At 43.1% G+C, this 18,283-nt stretch overlaps 2 protein-coding genes across 2 annotated transcripts; one reads left to right on the top strand and one right to left on the bottom strand.

The window, feature by feature from the left end:
* Positions 1-2,537: 2,537 nt before the first annotated feature.
* LOC104342930 (C-type lectin domain family 2 member B-like) lies at positions 2,538-9,187 on the bottom strand. Its single transcript, XM_086460991.1, has 5 exons — positions 9,019-9,187; positions 7,818-7,877; positions 5,595-5,776; positions 3,389-3,492; positions 2,538-2,669 (listed from the first exon to the last, which is right to left on the bottom strand). Exons 1-5 carry the CDS (start codon positions 9,185-9,187, stop codon positions 2,552-2,554), a joined length of 633 nt encoding a protein of 210 aa, XP_086317117.1. The 3' UTR covers positions 2,538-2,551.
* A 255-nt stretch (positions 9,188-9,442) lies between these two features.
* Positions 9,443-16,381, top strand: LOC147416297 (uncharacterized). The gene is made up of 6 exons (XM_086460981.1): positions 9,443-9,458; positions 10,680-11,252; positions 11,675-11,764; positions 12,546-12,709; positions 14,299-14,402; positions 15,317-16,381. Exons 1-6 carry the CDS (start codon positions 9,443-9,445, stop codon positions 15,450-15,452), a joined length of 1,083 nt encoding a protein of 360 aa, XP_086317107.1. The 3' UTR covers positions 15,453-16,381.
* Positions 16,382-18,283: the final 1,902 nt, after the last annotated feature.

The following is an 18,283-nucleotide window of genomic DNA, read 5'->3' as shown; positions in this document are numbered from 1 at the left end:
CATACAAGGTACAGCAGCTAAGAGCCTCGAACTATTTTATACCTCCTCCTCCTCGCTCAGAAAGCCCCTTCCCAGGAAGTATTCCACATTGCAAGTCCTTGAGACTCATTACATTCCTCTTAGTATTCGGTTTGTATCAAAATTAATTATTTCCATAGATTGTAACAACCTGCACAGCTTTTGAAATGCAGAGTATGAGTTATGACTTGATTTGCACCAGTGTAAAGCAGGGATAACCTGACTGCAGTGGGCTGTGGAAGCACTTGGGTGTGAAGTTGGCATCAGTAGGAACTTATTTAGGACGAGTGTCCCTACACACAGCATCTCAAAAAGTAATTCAGTGACACCCTCTCACTTTTAGCACCATGTATATATTGGCTCTTTTGCAGGAATTTCTTACCAGGCTGCTACATCATTTACAGGTGGACTTGATGCTCTTAAAGGTCTCTTCCAACCTAAATGATTCTATGTTTCTATGGCTCTATCATCAGCAGCAGGCAAGATGCAAGTGGTAGAGAAATGCACAACCCTCTGCTGATGTCCTTTCAGTAACTAGCCAACTGAAATTCCAGCAGATCTCACTGAGGCAAGGGAAGTTATCGCCCCCAGCTATCTGCTCACTCTACCCACCTGCTGGAGATTTCTGCAACACAGTACAACTGTGAGAAACTAATGTAGACCCCTCACACCCACCCCAGGAATGGAGCAGCTGAGAGGTTGTGCTGACGATGCCTGGGAAGCTTCAGCAGAGGGGCACCAGCCAACGGTGGCAGCTCTCATGTCCCAGTCTGCTACAGCTGTCTGCTCAGAACACTTTTTTCCTGTACTTTGTGCAAGAGTCGGTCCAAAAAACAGCATTGTCTCAACCTTGTCATCAGGAATATGGACTCCGAAAGTTAGGCTAACATCTTGACATGAGTCTGCAGCAGCCTGCCTGAGAAGCAGTTGATGATCCTGGAAATGGAATGCCAGGCTTGTAAGGTCATTGTGCCCTGGACAGAGCAAGGACGAGAGCTGCATCTGGCAGGAAACAGCAAAAGGATAGAGATGCTGCTATCTGCTTCTGCCTTCTAGAAACCTTGTGGGGGGAGATAACAGCTGAAGGAGGGAGATTTGCAGAGGCAAGATGGCTCTGTTTTGGCTAAAGAGTGCCGTGCCATTCTCTGGTGCCAGGGACAAGCCTGAGAACCGTTATCAAGAAGGACTGATCAGCATTGATGGAGCCAAGAAGAGGCGGAGATACAGAGGAGGAGCAAGGTGTGCTACTTGGCATAAAAAGGGGCTCAGCACCCAAACTTTGGAAGCTTCCCCCACCAAGGACCCCAACGATCGTTAGGACCAGTGGGACACTGCCTGGACCTGGGACCATAGGGACACCTTGGACCCGTGGTGGTAGCTATCGATCTCGTTCCTCTTTTCACTTTACTTTTCACTTTCCTTTTCTTTACCCATCGCACGCCACTTTACGGGCAAACAATAAAGTTTCATTGTTGGATTGTAGCAAACACCCTTGGCGTGGTCGCCTTAATTTTGCACTTCGAGATCACAGCAAACAACCATCACGAGTCCACTGAGTGGACCGTGACACTTTTTGATCAGTAAACTCCACACTCTCCAGGAGATTTTTTGCACAGATAAAACACTGCTTCCAGGGGGTGCAAAAAACACTGAACATGCCCTTTTCCTCAGATTACTGTGCTCTAGATGTGCAGATAATGCAACTGGTGATAAATAATCCTTCTGGTTTGGGGTGGGGGGCACCTGTTCCTTTTTTGAACAAGCTCAAATCTTGGCACGAACAAACCTAGTAAGCATTAATTATGAAAGCCCCCATGAAAAGCAGGCAGAGTAGCTAAGTCTTTGTGAGCCCCTTCCTTTGATAAGTACTGAACTTCCCATCACTCCAGCCACAGGAAGTGATGATGACAGCGATGGCCACAGACTGTCCGGGGTGTAAACTGAGTGTATTTTTTCACTTAAAAGAACAAAAGTTTAACAGGAAAAACATAAGATTAATAAGTCATGGCAGAAATAAAAGGCAGTAAGAGAGATAAATTGGGGCTGAAGGCGAGGTCAGAAGACTGGCAGATACAGAAATGTTGTAGTGAAATAGTCAGTCAGTACAAAGTTCAGCAGAGCACAAAGCATCTTCAGAGAAACCAGAGCCTTGGTTTAACTGTTTCTGTAGGTGTGCATGCTGGCTGGCTGGTGTCTCTGGCTGCTGTGTATCCCCAAGGCAACTTGCTGAGAGCACAGAGAACACAAAACAGATCCTTATTTAACACCATAAGACTAGCAGGAATCCCAGTGAACTTTCAGCTTTGTCAGCCAGCACTGGTAGACTCCATTGTAGGTGATCTGTAAACTGGACTATGTACATTCCTCTCCTGTCCTAGGACAGAAGACCTAGAAGTGCATTTTGGAAGCTGAGACAAATCCTCTCAGTCTTAGGCTTCCAGATGGTCTGAGACAGCGTGGCTCAGCAGGCCTGACATCTACCCAAAGTGACTGTACAATGGATATGTCTTAACTGCCAATATCAAATTAAGATCTAAGTCATTGTTTTAGGGGGTCGGACACAGATCCAGCGCCTGGGCAAAGAGCATGCTGATGTAGAAATAGTGAAGTCATCCAAGTAGGCACACTCAGAGTGATTCCATATCTGGAACCTGAAAAAACACAGGAAGAAAACAGTCATTACTAAATAATTTCTACTACTGAGCCAAATATTTTAGCCTGCTGCAAAACAAAACTTCTGCTGAAGTAGCTTCCACTTGACTTTGGTCCCTTGTGATACGGCAGTTTCAGCTCCTAAACGCAAGGTGAGTGATAAATCACGTAAGAAAAGCCTGTTTAGCTCACACAGTGTTGCACGAATCTCCATTTCTATGAACAGTCCATAGCAGGTATCATACAGTAACAGGAGGAAAGACAAAAAACAGCTTATGATATATCCTGCCTAGAATTACTGAGGTCATAAATGCTCTGGAGAGCAAGACAAGGAGAACTGCTGTTTGATGGGCCTGATGCAGAGCTGTTTGTAGACCACACACTAATATAAATATATAATATAATATGTTACACACCTAATATAATAACATAATAAAATCTAATATTTCTAATATAAAATAAATATGTATAAATTAAGGTAAATAGGGATGATCAGCAACATTACCTTGATACGCTGAGCTACCAAAAAACCCTTCTTGAATCAAGGACTTCTCTACATTGGTGCTAGTGGAGTTAGATCAGTAGCAATTGCAAAGAGCTCATTCTCCAGGTCATAGTTATGAATCACATGAAAAAAAAGAATCCTGATAGAAATAACATTGTAAACCTTAATTCTACATTTGCTTAAGTACATATTAGACAATCACAAGGAACTTACGAGTCCACCTTCAAGGCAACACCATTTTCCCAGTAGAAGCTTTCACCTTTCTTGTGCAATCCAATCCAGGAGTCTTCTATTTGCAAACGCTTAGCTAAAGAATGCTAGGAAAAACCAAATTATTTTTGTCAACATGAGCTCTCACAATGAGAAGCAAATTCCTCCTGTGACATTTGAGGAGGACTAGTTCATGACTCAGTCATCTAGAACACTTTCATAAGCATTCCATTAAGAGTTAAAAGCCTAATTCTGCCTTTGAATTGAGCCTTATAGTATCATAAACTTCAGTGAAGTTATTAAATTCTGTACTTTTGAAAATTTTTACTGTTCACTAAACACAAAAATACCCAAACACCAGGTATTGCTTGTGTTTGTCTATATATGCGTTTATCAATCTCTACATATGCCACGTGGTCTAAATAGGCTGGTACACAGAGGTGTTTCCAGCATTTCAGATGGCTATATGCGAACCGCTTCCCTTCCCAATTATTATTTAAATTATTTAAATTTATCTTTTTTTATCTGTGGATGTACAGATAAAGAAGACAGTTCACTGCTCCAGAAGTTTGCAGCAACCTGTACCAAACACAGCAAAGAATGATGGAAGAGAACAGAAACAGCACTTGCAATGGGTTAGTATTACTCCCTGCAACAAGCTGTCTACCATTAGACTCAGTGAACTTAAAAATGAGATAAATATTAGCTATCAGCATGAACTCTAATGGACACGGAAAGAGTGAACCCTTATACTCCTCCACTCATCCCTAGCAACTTCCTTTCAATACAGTTCAGAAGAAACTTCCCAAGGCCATTTTTGCAGTTTTTGGTGTAGCTTCTCCTGGTGTGACTCATGCTATCCAATGCTGGAGACCAGACAACGCATACCACAGAGCACTAGTCTGGCCTGGTAAGCCAAAGTCAGTGTTCCTGTGCTTTTCTTTCCTAAGTTGTGTTTACAGTTTGCAGGTATAACGTTTTTAAGCAGCAGTTTAAATAACACCAATTTCTGCTTAGCCAGTTATCAGCTGAGTATCACAGGCACTGCATTAGAAGCGAAACTTTTAGATGCAAAATAAAGAGCGGCATCTATAAATTTGGTAAGAGGTGATCAATCACAGAGCAGCAATGCAGAAGGGGCTTGTGGAGAGGTGACAAGCTGGAAAATATGATTGGAATTATTGGCAAACAAAGGGGTCTGATGATAGGATAAAATGAGAGATCACATTCGGTAAGGATTCATACATGAACAATATATTATATCTTACAAACGAGGCCCTGCGTCTTTTTCATTGCTGAAATTCTTGTAGCTGTAAAAATATTTATTAGCTCAAGTCAAATTCAGATGTAACTTAATCTGTGTAATTCCACTGAGGTTTCCTCTATTTCAGTATCTGCTACACCACTAATATGTATCAGCCAACTGGAAAAGTAGCCTTTTGAGCTCTATTCCACAATCACAGTAACAAGAAAGCTCAAATGTCAGTCTATCTAAATAATGAGCTTTTTGATTAAAGGAGTTTCTCACTGACAACAAGACAGCAGATCTTAAAAGCATGTTACAGTTTTAGTAGCATGCAGTAGCAAGATGTCATGAGCATTCACCGACTCAGTGCAACTGGACCACAATACAGACAAATCAAAGTATTTTATGAAAATTATTAGCATGAGAAAATGTCCAAACCAGCTTCAGTGGGGGTATATTGCCACCACTGGTATAAGCATGCTTCTCCAAGAGGCATTAAGGCATATCTAAAAACGGATGTAAGCAGATAAAGACGGATAACTTCCACTACACTGAGAAATGGTTTTAAATGTTCAGTTTCTTATAGAAAAAAAAGTATCCATTTATTTGTCTGTACTGGATGTTGGACAGATTCATATCTGCTTTGAAGATGCAGGTCCGTAGGACAGAAAAGTAAAACTATGCAAACTGACTCATAACAAAGAGCTTTTCATAGTCACTCAAGTCAAATCCAGGCACCAAAGCAGTGTGGGGCAGTTGGTACTGCTGCTGCACCTGCTGCAGACAGCCAGCTAGAGTGACAAGGCAGGTACTTCCCAATATCTGAATTCACACAGGTTGGTTACTTCACAAAGACTTAAAGGATAAGCATTGCATGCAAAAAAAAATCGAAAGCTTCGTCAAGGAAAGAGAGAGATACAGAAGTTGTGTCTGGTTTTAGCGTTGGGGTTTTTTTCCCATTACCATTTCTTCCTGGTTTTCAAAAATGACTAGCAAGGATTCATTCTTAGTGCAGAAGATCTGACTAGATGTCCAGTTTTTTTCCTCCTCTGAGATGAAATAGCATTTGTTTTTGTATCCTATCCACTCACTGGGACACTGTTCAGAAGGAAATTTTCCGTGGTGAGATGTCTCATGTTTTAGAGCTACAAAGGAAAAGAGAGAATAAAATTTCTACCTGGTAAATTCTTAGCATTCATCAGAGTAATTCAATCTAAAACGTAGTTTTTTGAAAGCCAATGCCACACTAGATGCCAGAAGAGAAGCCAAGGAAGGGCAACGGTCCTAACCTTCCCTGCCATTCAGGCATGTTTTCAGATAAGAAATGTGAGAGTTGGGGGCTGCAGCCTAATTATTACAATCAGTAAAAAATAAGTAGGGTTTGGAAAACACTCCTGAATTTTACAGAATTAGAGGCATTGACAATAGATGATTTATACTCAACACTTTTTAAATCCAGTAATAGGGTAACAAACTTCATACTATTAATTTCTTGATCAAATTAATTTTAAGTAATGAAGCTGCTTGAGTATCTACAACTGCTGAGATACTTCATCAAGACAAGTTGCTTTGGTTTTGTATCAGACTTTTAATTGTTTAATAAATCTGTGTGAAGGTAAGTAAATTAGGTGTTGATATGATGCTAATTAAATTTGTCTGTTAATGAAGAGGTAAAAATCCCTATTGTTTGGAGAATGTTTCATTAGAGTTGTTCCCCAGCATGTTTTGATGCCCTCTTTTCATCTTCTTACTGTCACAGTAGCTCTTATGCGCGTGACAAGACTCACTGGCATGTTTTATTTCAGTGCTGAGTTTAATTTATTGTAATGAAGAGAATTAATTTGCATTTACTTTGATTTCTGTTTTCCAAACAAAAATAATCTGCCCTGATCGTCACTGAATGGTTACAGTGACCTTTTCTGTGCAGCATGGTGTCTTTTGTTACACACCCAGGCTCACACAGTGTATAAAGTGTATTTCCTGGGTCATCCTGCTGGGATCAACCCCAAACTTTCTGCACCCAAAGTGCATTTATCCACTGCTTAAGCTTGGAGATGGCTAATATTGAAATGAAAGTAACTGGACGTTACGTGAGTAGAAGGGCTTCCAGAAAGTGAATTGCTCTCCTGGACTCTGCAGCCTTCTGTTGCCATGCTTGCTCTCTTTTCCCTTGTAAACAGCTACTCTGCTATATATAATTGGAGACCCCTTAGCAAGTCACTTGTGAGCACTGCCCTCCCCCCCTCCAAGAAAATGTGACTGATTTCATTTAAATAAAAGCCTAAGATAAGAAAGGAAAATCAACGGGGACAGATGTCACTATCGTCCTCCATTCATTTCTATGTATGTGCAAAGGACCCCACTACTGTACCTCATGCTGTTGCAGAGGGCAGACTGAAGATATATTTAAGGCAGAGATACAAGAGTTCCCTGTGCAGATGGGCTGTGGAGGCTCCATTGAGACACATGTGCACCCAGTGACTTGGATACCTCAGGTAATACTGCTGGCAGCACAGCCTTTGCTCCTATAGAAGAGTTCTGCATGGGACAGCAGAGCAGGAGCACCTCTGGCCTCTACTGTGCCAGTGCAAAGTAAGGCTGACTTCTTCTTAAAACTACAGTATGTAACACAAACGGATTTTTAAAAACAAAAAGGAAGAATGATTCCTAAAGTCTATTTGTAATAAAGACAAGCTAGCTGTATTATGAAGTTGTCTTCCACATGTGACAATAAAGGACCCCTCAAGACCGGATATATGAACTACCCACACAATAAGCCCCCAGTCTGTGCCTGGAGCTGCGATGCTGACTTAGTGCACTGGCTGGTATAATCAGGTAAGTTACTAGTGATAAGCACAGGCAAGACACCAAATGCATGGCCAGGCAAGAAACTATACTCTTAAGAGCTCTAAGGATGTAGCAAAAACAAACAAACAAAAAAATCAGCTTACAGCTGAATCATCTGGATTTTATCTGTAGGAAGAATTCTCTCTCCTTTAAATTCTATCTGGGGGTTATTCAGCCTTATACCAACATGAAAACAACTGATATAGCAATGGAAGTCCCAGGTTTTGTGACTGTGCAGGCACTGCAGAATACTGATGTCGGTGTGCTTGACTGCCGTGATCCTAGAGCCCAGTAGTCAGAGGAAATATATCTCAAATAGAAAATGTTCCGAAAGCTTACCATATACAAAGGTGAGGATGACCATCAGCACAAATCCAAATGTTAGGCATAACAAACAGACTGTGAAAAAGAAGTTCATAATGGTTTTGTATATATGAACATTTAGGCTCAGACTGTATTTCAGTATTAAGTGACACAGCAGCAGGATAGCCTTTCATTTAAATTCCAAGTATGTAGATACAAAGCACTACTGAAGTCAAACAAGGCACCCTGAATTGACATTTATGTAACTAGACTGTTCAATAAAATGGCCAACTATTACCTACTTCACATATTTTTAATCCACATACACCCTAAAGTTTTCCACAGATATGCAGATCCCTGTACAGCAAATTTAAGCCTTTTAGTCTCAAGTTTATCATCTCCTCTATGTTTTGCAAACCCCTTAGCAATAACCTCTGGAGGCTACGAACTCGTAGGTCATCCCTTTCTACAAGGGCATGCAGTGATAGGACAAGGGATAATGGCTTTAAACTGAAAGAGGGTAGGTTTAGATTAGATGTAAGGTCTTCACTGTGAGGGTGAAGAGACACTGGAACCGGTTGCCCAGAGAAGCTGTGGATGCCCCATCATTGGAAGCGTACAAGGCCAGGCTGGATGGAGCTTTGAGCAACCTGGTCTAGTGGAAGGTGATCGTGCTCGTGGCAGGGGGGGTTGGAACTGGATGATCTTTAAGGTCCCTTCCAGCCCAAACCATTCTGTGATTCTATGATCACTAACTCAAATCAAGCTACATCCACATTTGGAAAACAGGAGAATGTTCTCATGCAATTCAAACATTGAAGACTGAGGTTCAGAGTCTGGGTGTCATCTTGAATCAAATGTATTTTCTCTTTGTCACAAGCTGTCCTTCACACACAAATTTCAATGCAGATGTGCAAACTCATCTGTTGCAAAAGCACGAACTATTTTCTGTAATGAGGTTCGGCTTCACTTCCTACATCTTATCCAAGAATATTTCATACAGGTAAGCTACCACATGGAAAAATGCTCATTTTCACACAAAAAGATCAAACATAAACAATTCACACTTGGATCAAACAGAACAGTTTTCTTAATTTTTGTGACTACAGCTTTGCCTAGAAATAAACTCGCAAGTTTTGACTTGTCCAAGCCAGGGGACCTGGAACTAGATTTAGAGCTAGACGTCAGACTTCCTGCAGGAAGGTGTCTTACCTAACACCATAGAAAAAAGTCTTACCTTTTGACTGAAGGAACCACTCTTTACAGCACCTCCTTGTCTTCCACACCCATGAACTAGCTGCCACTTCTTGTCTGCCGTCTTGTTGGACATTAGTGGATTCTGTCGTCCCAACACGTGCCTGTGCCATCCAGGTGGTCTCAGTGTCCGGTTCATCTTCAGACTCCATCTACAGCTGGTAAACAAAGAAAGAAGCTCTGTTTAATGAGTGCTTCCCCTGCTGTCTGTAAGTGAGTGGAAATAGTAGAAATCCCAAAGCTGCCTTAGTTATTGCCTGTACCTGAGGGTGTGAGGGCAGGGTGGATGGAGAAATGAAGAAACAAACAGAACACAAAGAGCTTTTGCAACATATCTGAGGCTCACCAAAAGGAAAAGGTGGGCCTCTGATATGTTGCACATACCCTCCTTCCCAGGGAGAAGGGCAATGGGGAATGAAGACTGTAATGGAGGGAAAGGGAAGGATAGAGCAGATGTGAACAATGTGATAGGGAAGAGATGGGGCATATCAAGGCAGGAGAGAAATGCCACAAAAACCAGAGCTTTCTGCTTCAGCACTATGTAGCTTGAAGTAGTTTTGTCTGCATGTGAAAAGCTCAGGCAATTTCCCAAGTGAGGATGAACCCGGTCTGCAGAGGGAAGTTCACTGTACCCTTTTGTGCTCACTCCTATGAGTGATGTTTTCCTCACAGTTTTTCTTAAATCCCACTTTCAATGACACAAATTTAACAGAAAAAGTAACCCAGAGAGGGGTATGCAGCTATAAACTTTATTGCATCAGGGCAGAAATGTGAATTCATCTTCATGAGTTAGGTTATAATACGGAAAAAACCCCAAAACACTCTTCTTTAGAAAAGGCTTCAACATCTTTAATTAGTTATTATTAATGTTAATTGGCACATGTCTAAGAGGCTCCCTCAACTCCACAAATTTGTAACAGTAACTAGGTGCCCAAATATCTCTAAGAATTGGACTCCACATGTTCTTGGTCCACCCTACAAAAGCAGAAAGAAACTAAGGCTTAGAATTACGTTCTCCAATAAGGTGCTCTGTCCCCAAAGACTCTTCTGATTACCCCAAGCACATCCCCAAAACACTTTGTCCATTTTAGTGCCTGGATATTCATTGTTTGGTACATGAATGTATATTTGCTCGTGGGTTGCGCCTCTTGCCTCCAGCAAGCCTGCTACGCCTTGTTACTGCACTGAAAAGGCACTGGTTTTGACTCCAGCCACAGAGGAGTTTCTCCCAAACCTTCTCGTCCACACCAGGGAAAAAGCCTATTCCACACCCTTGGCTTTTGGGACTTAACAGTGAGCAACACAGCCCGCTGGGGCTGAGGCGAGCTGCCACTCTCTGCAACACAAGGCTTTTCCTGAAGGCAAATGCTGCCAAAAGCGCTTCAAAGCACGTTTGGAAGACCGAAGAAAGACACGCAGCCTAAAGGCCAGCAACTTTTCACTGAGCCACAAAACCCAGTTCCATTTCCGACAGCTCATTTAGCTAGAGGAGTTTGCTCTCACATTTCCCGACGAACTTTCGCGTTCGGAGGGAACACCAGCAGGAGGGAGCCCCGTCTGCTTTAGGCCACAAGGCAACGGCAGATGAACCGCGGGCATTCAGGCCGCCCCCGCTTTAAACCAGTACATTCTCCTCCTCTTCAGTCCCACCTGCCCCTCGGCTCTTTGGCGGGGAGCGCACACAGGCCTCCGGCCTGAGCCACGCCGGCGGCAGCACCTTACCTCCTCCCGGCGCTGCGAAAAGGAAGTCTCCCGCTTCCCGGGGCTTCCGCGTCCACTCGGCCCTTCCCCATCCCGCTGCCCGCCCCTCTCCCCGCCCACCCCGGTGGGCGCTGCCCGGGTCCCCACCCGCCCCTTACCGGCACCGTCCCGGGGCCGCCGTGGGCGCCGGGGCCCTGTTTCGCGCCTCACTTTGCCCCGCCGCGGGCACCTCCTATCAGCGACACCGAAAGGGCGCGGGAAGCTTCCGCTCCGCGGCGGCGATGGAGGAGGCAGGCAGCGGCCACGTCCGGCTCTCCCGGTCCTGGCGTCGGGATGAGCTGCGGCGGCTCCGGCGGCTCCGGCGGCGGTTCACCTCCGACCCGCTGCTGGCCCGGCTGCCGCCCGTGGACAGGTCCCCCACGGCCCGCCGGCCGGTGGTGCGGGTGGAGCCGGTACCGGAGGGGAAGTGGCTCCTCGGGACGGCGGCGACTCACCGGAGAGGCAAAGCGCGGACGGGTGAGTCAGGCGGGGGGCGGGGGGGGGGGGGGGGGGAGGGGGACGACGGGGGCTGCGGCGAGACCCCCGACGTGCCCAGGAGGAGCGGAGTGGGATGGCGTAGGCCGGAGAGCCAGCGGGCTGGGGCTGGCTGGGGCAGGGGAGCGCCCGTCCCTCCCAGGGCGAAACGGCGGGCGTGAAGTAGTCGGGGGAGTCTGTTCTGAGAGTGTTGCTGAGGGGTTGGAAATCTGATTTTTAGACTTGCCGTCAGTTTTAGAAAAACCGAAGCTCTGCATTCCCCAGTGGTTTCAGGGGTAGTTGCAAGTTTTTAGAGGATCTTAATGAAGTTAATGTACCTCTGCATGGGTTTTTTGACCCGAGTCTTCAGATCCTTACGTATGCTTTATTCCTTGACGTGCACTAACATTTCTTTCTCTCCTTAGATATCTGTTCACACCTCTCTTTCTGGAAAAGAATTGCAGGAATTGTCATTGCTGTTGCTGTGATTTTACTCTTAACATGGATTACTCTGAGTGAGTGCATTTACTTAAAAAAACCCTGGCTCTGGAAAGAGAAGTTCAGTACCTTTCTCTTTTGTTATGCTATCTCTTCATTGCTGAGGGATAAGACGTGTTTTCACTGGTTTTCAGTTCTCCCACACATACTGTCATGGCTGCTGTTACAGAGACAGAGAGATTCCACAAAAAGGAAAGTGAAACTAAATTGTGTTACGGCTTGTCTTTAGGCAGTTGTTTCTGGTAGCATTAAACTGACTTAATTTCTCAGGGTTCATTGTACCTGTAGCATGGCAAAACGCTGAGGAATGACAGAGCCATAAGCAGAGTTAGGGGGGCAGTACTGACTTCTTAACTTGACTTGGCTCTGGCCTGTAGAGTTATTTTTGCAACTGAGTACATTGAACCAGAAACTGGTTAGGGTCAAATTTTAGCTGCTTCACAGTAGGTAACTAGTGTCTATGTTTGCACTCTTTGTCAAAGATGGCCTTCTGCCCTGATGGTCTTGCCTGTGGTGTCTCCAGCTACTCTGGAGCTTTGCACTTGCACATGTTTGAGTTTGTCTGCTGGCACATGCACAGGGATTACTGGACCCACTGTAGCTGGTGTAACTTGAAAAAACTAAGACTGAGCACAGTTGTATTATTTTCATCCATCTCCTGCTTAATTCAGTGCAATCTGCAGATATTTTTAAGCTGGAGGAAGCAGGTCCAGGATTTGTAAATGTGTATACAATTGTATTTTAAATATGTAACAATGAGAAAGTGACATTCTTTTCACTTCTTCATTTGAACAAAAGATCCACTGAAATTACCACACCTGGAGCCGTGCCCTGATGACTGGCTGTACTACAAGAAGAAGTGTTACTATCATTCAGCAGCCATGGCAGATTGGAATTCCGGTCAGGAGTCCTGCTCTGCCTACGGAGCTTCCCTTGCAGTGATTGACAGCCACCAAGAGCTGGTAAGGTGTCCAGCACCTTGAATTCAGAGCTATGTCTGCTGCCCTAACAGCGTCTGTAACGCCATCGCTTGTTCCCTTATATGGCTTGAAATGCAGCATACTGCGTGGCAGACTTGTTTGCTGCAAGTCCGTACAACCTACAGACTTTTTCAGTGCAACATGGTCTGTTCACTAAAATGCACTGTAGAAATTCTTTCATTACTTTAGAGGGTTTTTCAGGAATTTAAAAGGCAAACTACGTGTAAATTAAAAGTAAAGCCTGAAAGAATATAAAAATGGAGTTGTGACTCCTCATTACTAATAAAGAAGGTGTGGTTGTTTTCTTTAAACTGGCAATTTATGCATGCATTTTAAGTTAGACGATTTAGCCTGTCCTCTCTCCTCACACCCTCTTGACATTCATCCCTCTCCAAGGTACCCAAAAGTATCAAAGTTAACAGCAATTCCCACATTAGGTATAACTCTAAACTAATTTTGGGTTTACAGACCAGTGGTGCACATCTACATGTTTTATCTTCTTGATACTCTTTTAAGGACAGGTGCTTTCTTTAACATAACAAATGGTTTAGAGGCCAATTGAGGAACAGAAATGCGTTGTTAGTTCTGTGCAAAATAGTCAGTTTCTCTGTTTCCACAAAAGTCCAAGACTTGCTGTGGTTATACAATGCTGGGACCAATGGTATTGAAAATGCCTGTTTCATGCAGTAGGTTCTACCTGTATTTTTTGTTGTTTTCAAACCATTTTTCTTTTTACTGTGTTCTTTAAGTCTCCTGTAGTCTCCTGCCAATTCAGGGTGTTCTTTATGGCTGAGAAAAAACAAAAGAAAATAGCACTACAGCAAATGTGTCTTCAGAGATGCTTATAGGATCGTAAGGAAAGAATTAAGAAAGACTTTGTTTTATTCATAATGCAGGTGGTAAACTGTGTGTGTGGCCTCAAATGTCCTGGAGTTCGGGTTCAGGTAGTCCCAGCTGACTTTACAGTCAGGAATATAAGGAACAGGAAAACATGACAAAGTCACACATTACGTTATGATTAGTGTCAAGAATAAAAGTGTGAAAATTGGAAAGTTGGGGGACTTTAAATGTGTAGCTTGAATTTGACAGAGACACATCATAAATGACATGCAAGGAATTACAGTGATGTAAAAAGTCAAGGCAACCTGTGCCAAGTTGGGCACTGTGTCTCTGCTAAATGCATGCCCTTATACTGAAATGCCATTCTCATGGTGATACAGTGAAACCATTGTACTAGTTGACTATTTTGTAGTGTAGTATGGTATTTCTGATGACATATGTGGGTGCTTTTAATGACAAGGTGGGGCAGGGTATAAGTGGATGGTCAATAACATTCTGGATGACTACCAGCTAAATAGCTGGGACCTCACTGACTAATAGTAATGGATGTAGGACTTCGTTTAGTATTTCATCTAATTAAATTTAGGTGACCTGTGGAAAAAAAAAAAGTCCACCATTGTATTTTCTGTGACACTGTTTATATCTGTGCAGTTTTTATACAAAAAGCTATGTAATCATAATAACAAAAAAATCTAATAGCCATATGTCATTTTATTCTGTGTTTTGTCTAGAACTTTATAATGTATCGAATACGCGTAACAGACTTCTGGATTGGGCTGCGCAGAAAAGGAAACAAATTCTTCTGGGTGAATGGAGAGTCATTTGACAGAAACTTGTGAGTTTTCTTTCAAATGTACTATGCGGGAAGTAGCTTTTTTGTCCAAGTAGAAAAGTATATTCTGTGTTACATATTCCACTGTAGGTAAACTGGCATAAACTTACCAAATGAGGGCTGTCATATGGCTGTAAAAATGCTAATAGTATGCTAATAAAACTAGTTATGTCCCCAGAGAAGTGGGGAAGGGGCATCATTGCCTGCTTTTTCGTGTGGTTGCATAGGTGTTAGGCTATGCCTAGAGTAACTTGTTTCTGTATGATCCTGCTATATGAGATGGATAACGTTTGCCTTATTAGGAAGAATTACCGATGTTAGACATTATAAATTGTTTTAATTAGCTTGCAGAGTTCAACACTCAGCCAGTATAGACAGGGCCTTCAAAGACCAACTGAGGTGCTTAGGACCATGTTGGAAGGTCACCGGGCTGAGGGGTTGTGTCTCAGAAGGCATCGCTTTTGCCCACTTTGTATCCCGGAGATTGGCTTTCTCTGCAGCAACATCCTGTGTATTCTGCAGAGGCTCAGCAAAACTGGTGGGAAGAGGTGGCAAGGCCCCAGTCTGTACTGGAGGAATACTGCTGCCACAGGTCCTGCTGGGATCCTCTCTGTGCTGCTCTGGAGAATTGTGCCTTTTGTGCTCACAAGACTTTGTAGACTCTGAAGTACAAGTGGTATATCTCTGTGGGGATCAAAGCAGCTTGCTTTAATAGAAGGTGCATCAAAGCATCACCATGCATTTCACATGCACATGAATTCTGATCCTCCCGATGAGAAACAGGGCTGATTTTAAGTCATTCTCTACTTTGTTCTCCACAGTCTTAAAGACCCAGTTTTGCAAAGAATAAGAAACAGGTCTTCTAATATTTAGACAAAAGTTCTGCTCTAATTTTTATTTTTCTCTTGGCTTTTTAGATTTCACATCAATATAACAAATGACGGAGACTGTGTCCATATAGATTCAGCCTTCATCTCTACCAGAAGTTGCTCTTCATTCAAGAACTGGCTTTGCACCATTGGTCAGTTTAATCCCAAGACAAGCTCTCAATAGGGAACAGCTGTCTCCAGCGAGAATTTGAAATTCAGAATACTGAAAGTTCTTGCTGTAGGAGGTCCACAGGGTCAAAAGGTGCTGTGGCGAGGATCCCATCCAGACTTCTTCAGGAGAAGCAATACAGGGAGTAATAGTGACTGCATGTGAAAATGTAATTGGTTGAGAAGTGGCAGTACCAAGAAGAAACAATGATACAACAACCGTAACGGCCATGGCAAAGAACAAAGTTGCTTCTTGGTAATACAGTTTCATTGTTGAAATTGCTGAAAGACATGGCAACAGATACTTTCCTTGAGAACTCTTCACAATTGCAAATCATAATTTTCTAGGGCAGCTAAAAACATTGTTAGATGGACTCAAAGATCTTACTGAAAATGCAATTCATAGTGAACCCAATGATGTTTTTTCCTGTTTTTCTGTGAAAGTCAATAAGTCTTTGTCTGAGAACTTTGAGTTTGTCTTTGTGGTAAGTGGGTGAGATTTCATAAGGTGTTTTAACTTCCCTCTCCTTCTTTTTCCATGGGGTTTTCAAATGTGATTGGTATGTAATGTCCAAGGGTATAAATGGGAGCTTTGGAAACTAGGAAGGCAGATAATGACTAGCTCTTCTAGTGAATGGCACTGATATTGTGGGGCATATAGAGTGGGACAGATTACAAATATTCTTCTCTGTCCTTCTGGACTGATCTGGAAGCATGACTGTTACTACCCAAAACTTCCCTGAATATGTGACTGCAATAGGAAAGTTCCCAGACTGAATCACGCACAACTGTTGTTTTGGAAGGGCTAAGGAAGTCAACTGGATTTAGAAGGGAAGAGACATGTATATGTAGCATGGAAAGGGTTATAGGGCAGCTTAAAGTGAGGTGCTGTCGTGTTTATCTGTTGGTCTGTGCCAGGGAAAATAAAGCTTTTATTGTTGCTGACTGCATCTTTGCTGCTCACATTACAAGTCTCGCATGGCAGTTAAATTACATCTAATTGCTAATAGATAATTAAAATAGCTTTAAGAAAACTAAAACCCATGTGAACTTCCCCTCATTTTGAGCTTTTTTTGTCAAGGAAAACTTGCACAGTGTTCACCAGCGTTGTGACCTTCCCAAGCAAAGTTAGGTGAGGAACAGAGGAACACAGCAAGAGGCATACAGGAAGTGATTTTGTAATGCACTTCCAACAGATGAATTGCTGAATGCAATTTCCTTTTAAGCTTTCAATCAAAGTAGCAACCCACAAAAACAGAAGTTGAAAATAATACTTTGGTAAATATAATTGCTGTGTACATGTCCTGGGTTATTTAACTGATGTGGTTAAAACTGAAATGGGCTGGATGGGTACTTTATTTCTTGCTCTTCTAGTTTATAAAGTTCTTGTGTAGTGAGCTCTTTGGCAGGCAGATCAGTTTTCACTGCATGATCTGCACAGAATCAAACATACTTGTCTGTGATCAGTTAATACATTAGTAATTAGATTTGTTATAACAATTAAATTACATGCATTTTCAAAAGTAGTTTCCCAGTTCACCAAATAACATTTTCTGTCTCCCAAAGTATGAAATTCCCCTATGATTCCCCTGTGCTTTCTTACCACACTCGGACATGCTTTGAACATTGTCAGTTCCCAATGGATTCACGCTATCCCTAATTCTGTAACTGATGGAAAAGTGATGATTTTCATTCAAAAGAACTGACTGGTACAGGCAAATAAACCCAGCTGGTGAGAAATAATCAGTAGCTGGAAGTTTCGCACAATGCTGAACTCCAGGGGAAGAGCAGAAGTTTGTGGGAACTTAAATCTCCTGCCTTGCAAATCTGTTGCCTCTTCCAACAGCAAATCTAAAACAAAGTCAGTCCCCATTTCAGCTGGAATATGTTGCAAGTTCTGTAAATTTGAAGGTCCATCAATGTGTCGTCCTCCCCAAGATTTATCTTTTGCTTCTGCAAAAGCCATTATACCATGATTTCACATCATGTTAAGGCCAGGTCTGTGCTGGTATAGGTGATGTTGCATTTCACCATGCCTGGCATAACTTTGTGTCAGGCAAGGCTTGTTTTGGTTTTTTTTTACACGCTTTTACACTTCTCAAGTTGCAAACTACACGCACAAGTGTTTACACTAGCTTCGTGCTTGCTGGGGGAAATCTAACCCACCAGAGAGGTACTGTGGCATGGACATGTGCAGCCCAATTTTGGGTGTGAAGCCTGCGAAAAACCCACCCAGAAAAATCCATCTCTGTCTCTTGCTGCTGTTTCTCCTTACACCTTAGCAGGAAGAAGGAAGCAGGATGCACAAGACAGATGTGCAATATGGAGCTTTACGCTGCAAAATCACTCCTGGCTTCAACCATGCCTGTCCCATCTGCAGAACTGCTCGGTTGGATGTCTGTTGGTCCAGGACAGCTCTTGAACCCTTGGATGCTCTACAGTATCTCTACAAGGCAGGAGATATCAGTGATGAAGCTGCTTCTAGACAGGGGGGATTCATACTCCTCATGGCCATTCCCTGAGTCAGGCTGGTTAAAGTCCACTTCATCTCTCCATCGTCTGCAGACAGGCTGGTCCCTGCTTCTGCACAGCCATTTCCACACTAACCATCTTAGCAACCACTTCCAGTCACTTCTGCTTCCTTTTCCAGACTGGCAGGCTGCAGGGAGGGAAAAGAGGCTTACATACCAGTGATGATGAGAACGTCAGAGGGACTGAACAGATCTTCACAGTCCAACAAGGAAGGATTACAGGAAGGGTACTGTGAAAAGCTCAATGAAAGACTTGCTGCTTCCAGTTGAGATTGATGGAGAAAGGTTTGTACTTCTGATACATTGGATGTGCAAG

Source organism: Leptosomus discolor, chromosome 1 (assembly GCF_034619465.1).
Source record: "Leptosomus discolor isolate bLepDis1 chromosome 1, bLepDis1.hap2, whole genome shotgun sequence".
NCBI classification, from domain to species: Eukaryota; Metazoa; Chordata; class Aves; order Leptosomiformes; family Leptosomidae; genus Leptosomus; species Leptosomus discolor.
The sequence above is the reverse complement of the archived record's forward strand: the minus strand, read 5'-3'. Positions and strand labels throughout refer to the sequence as shown.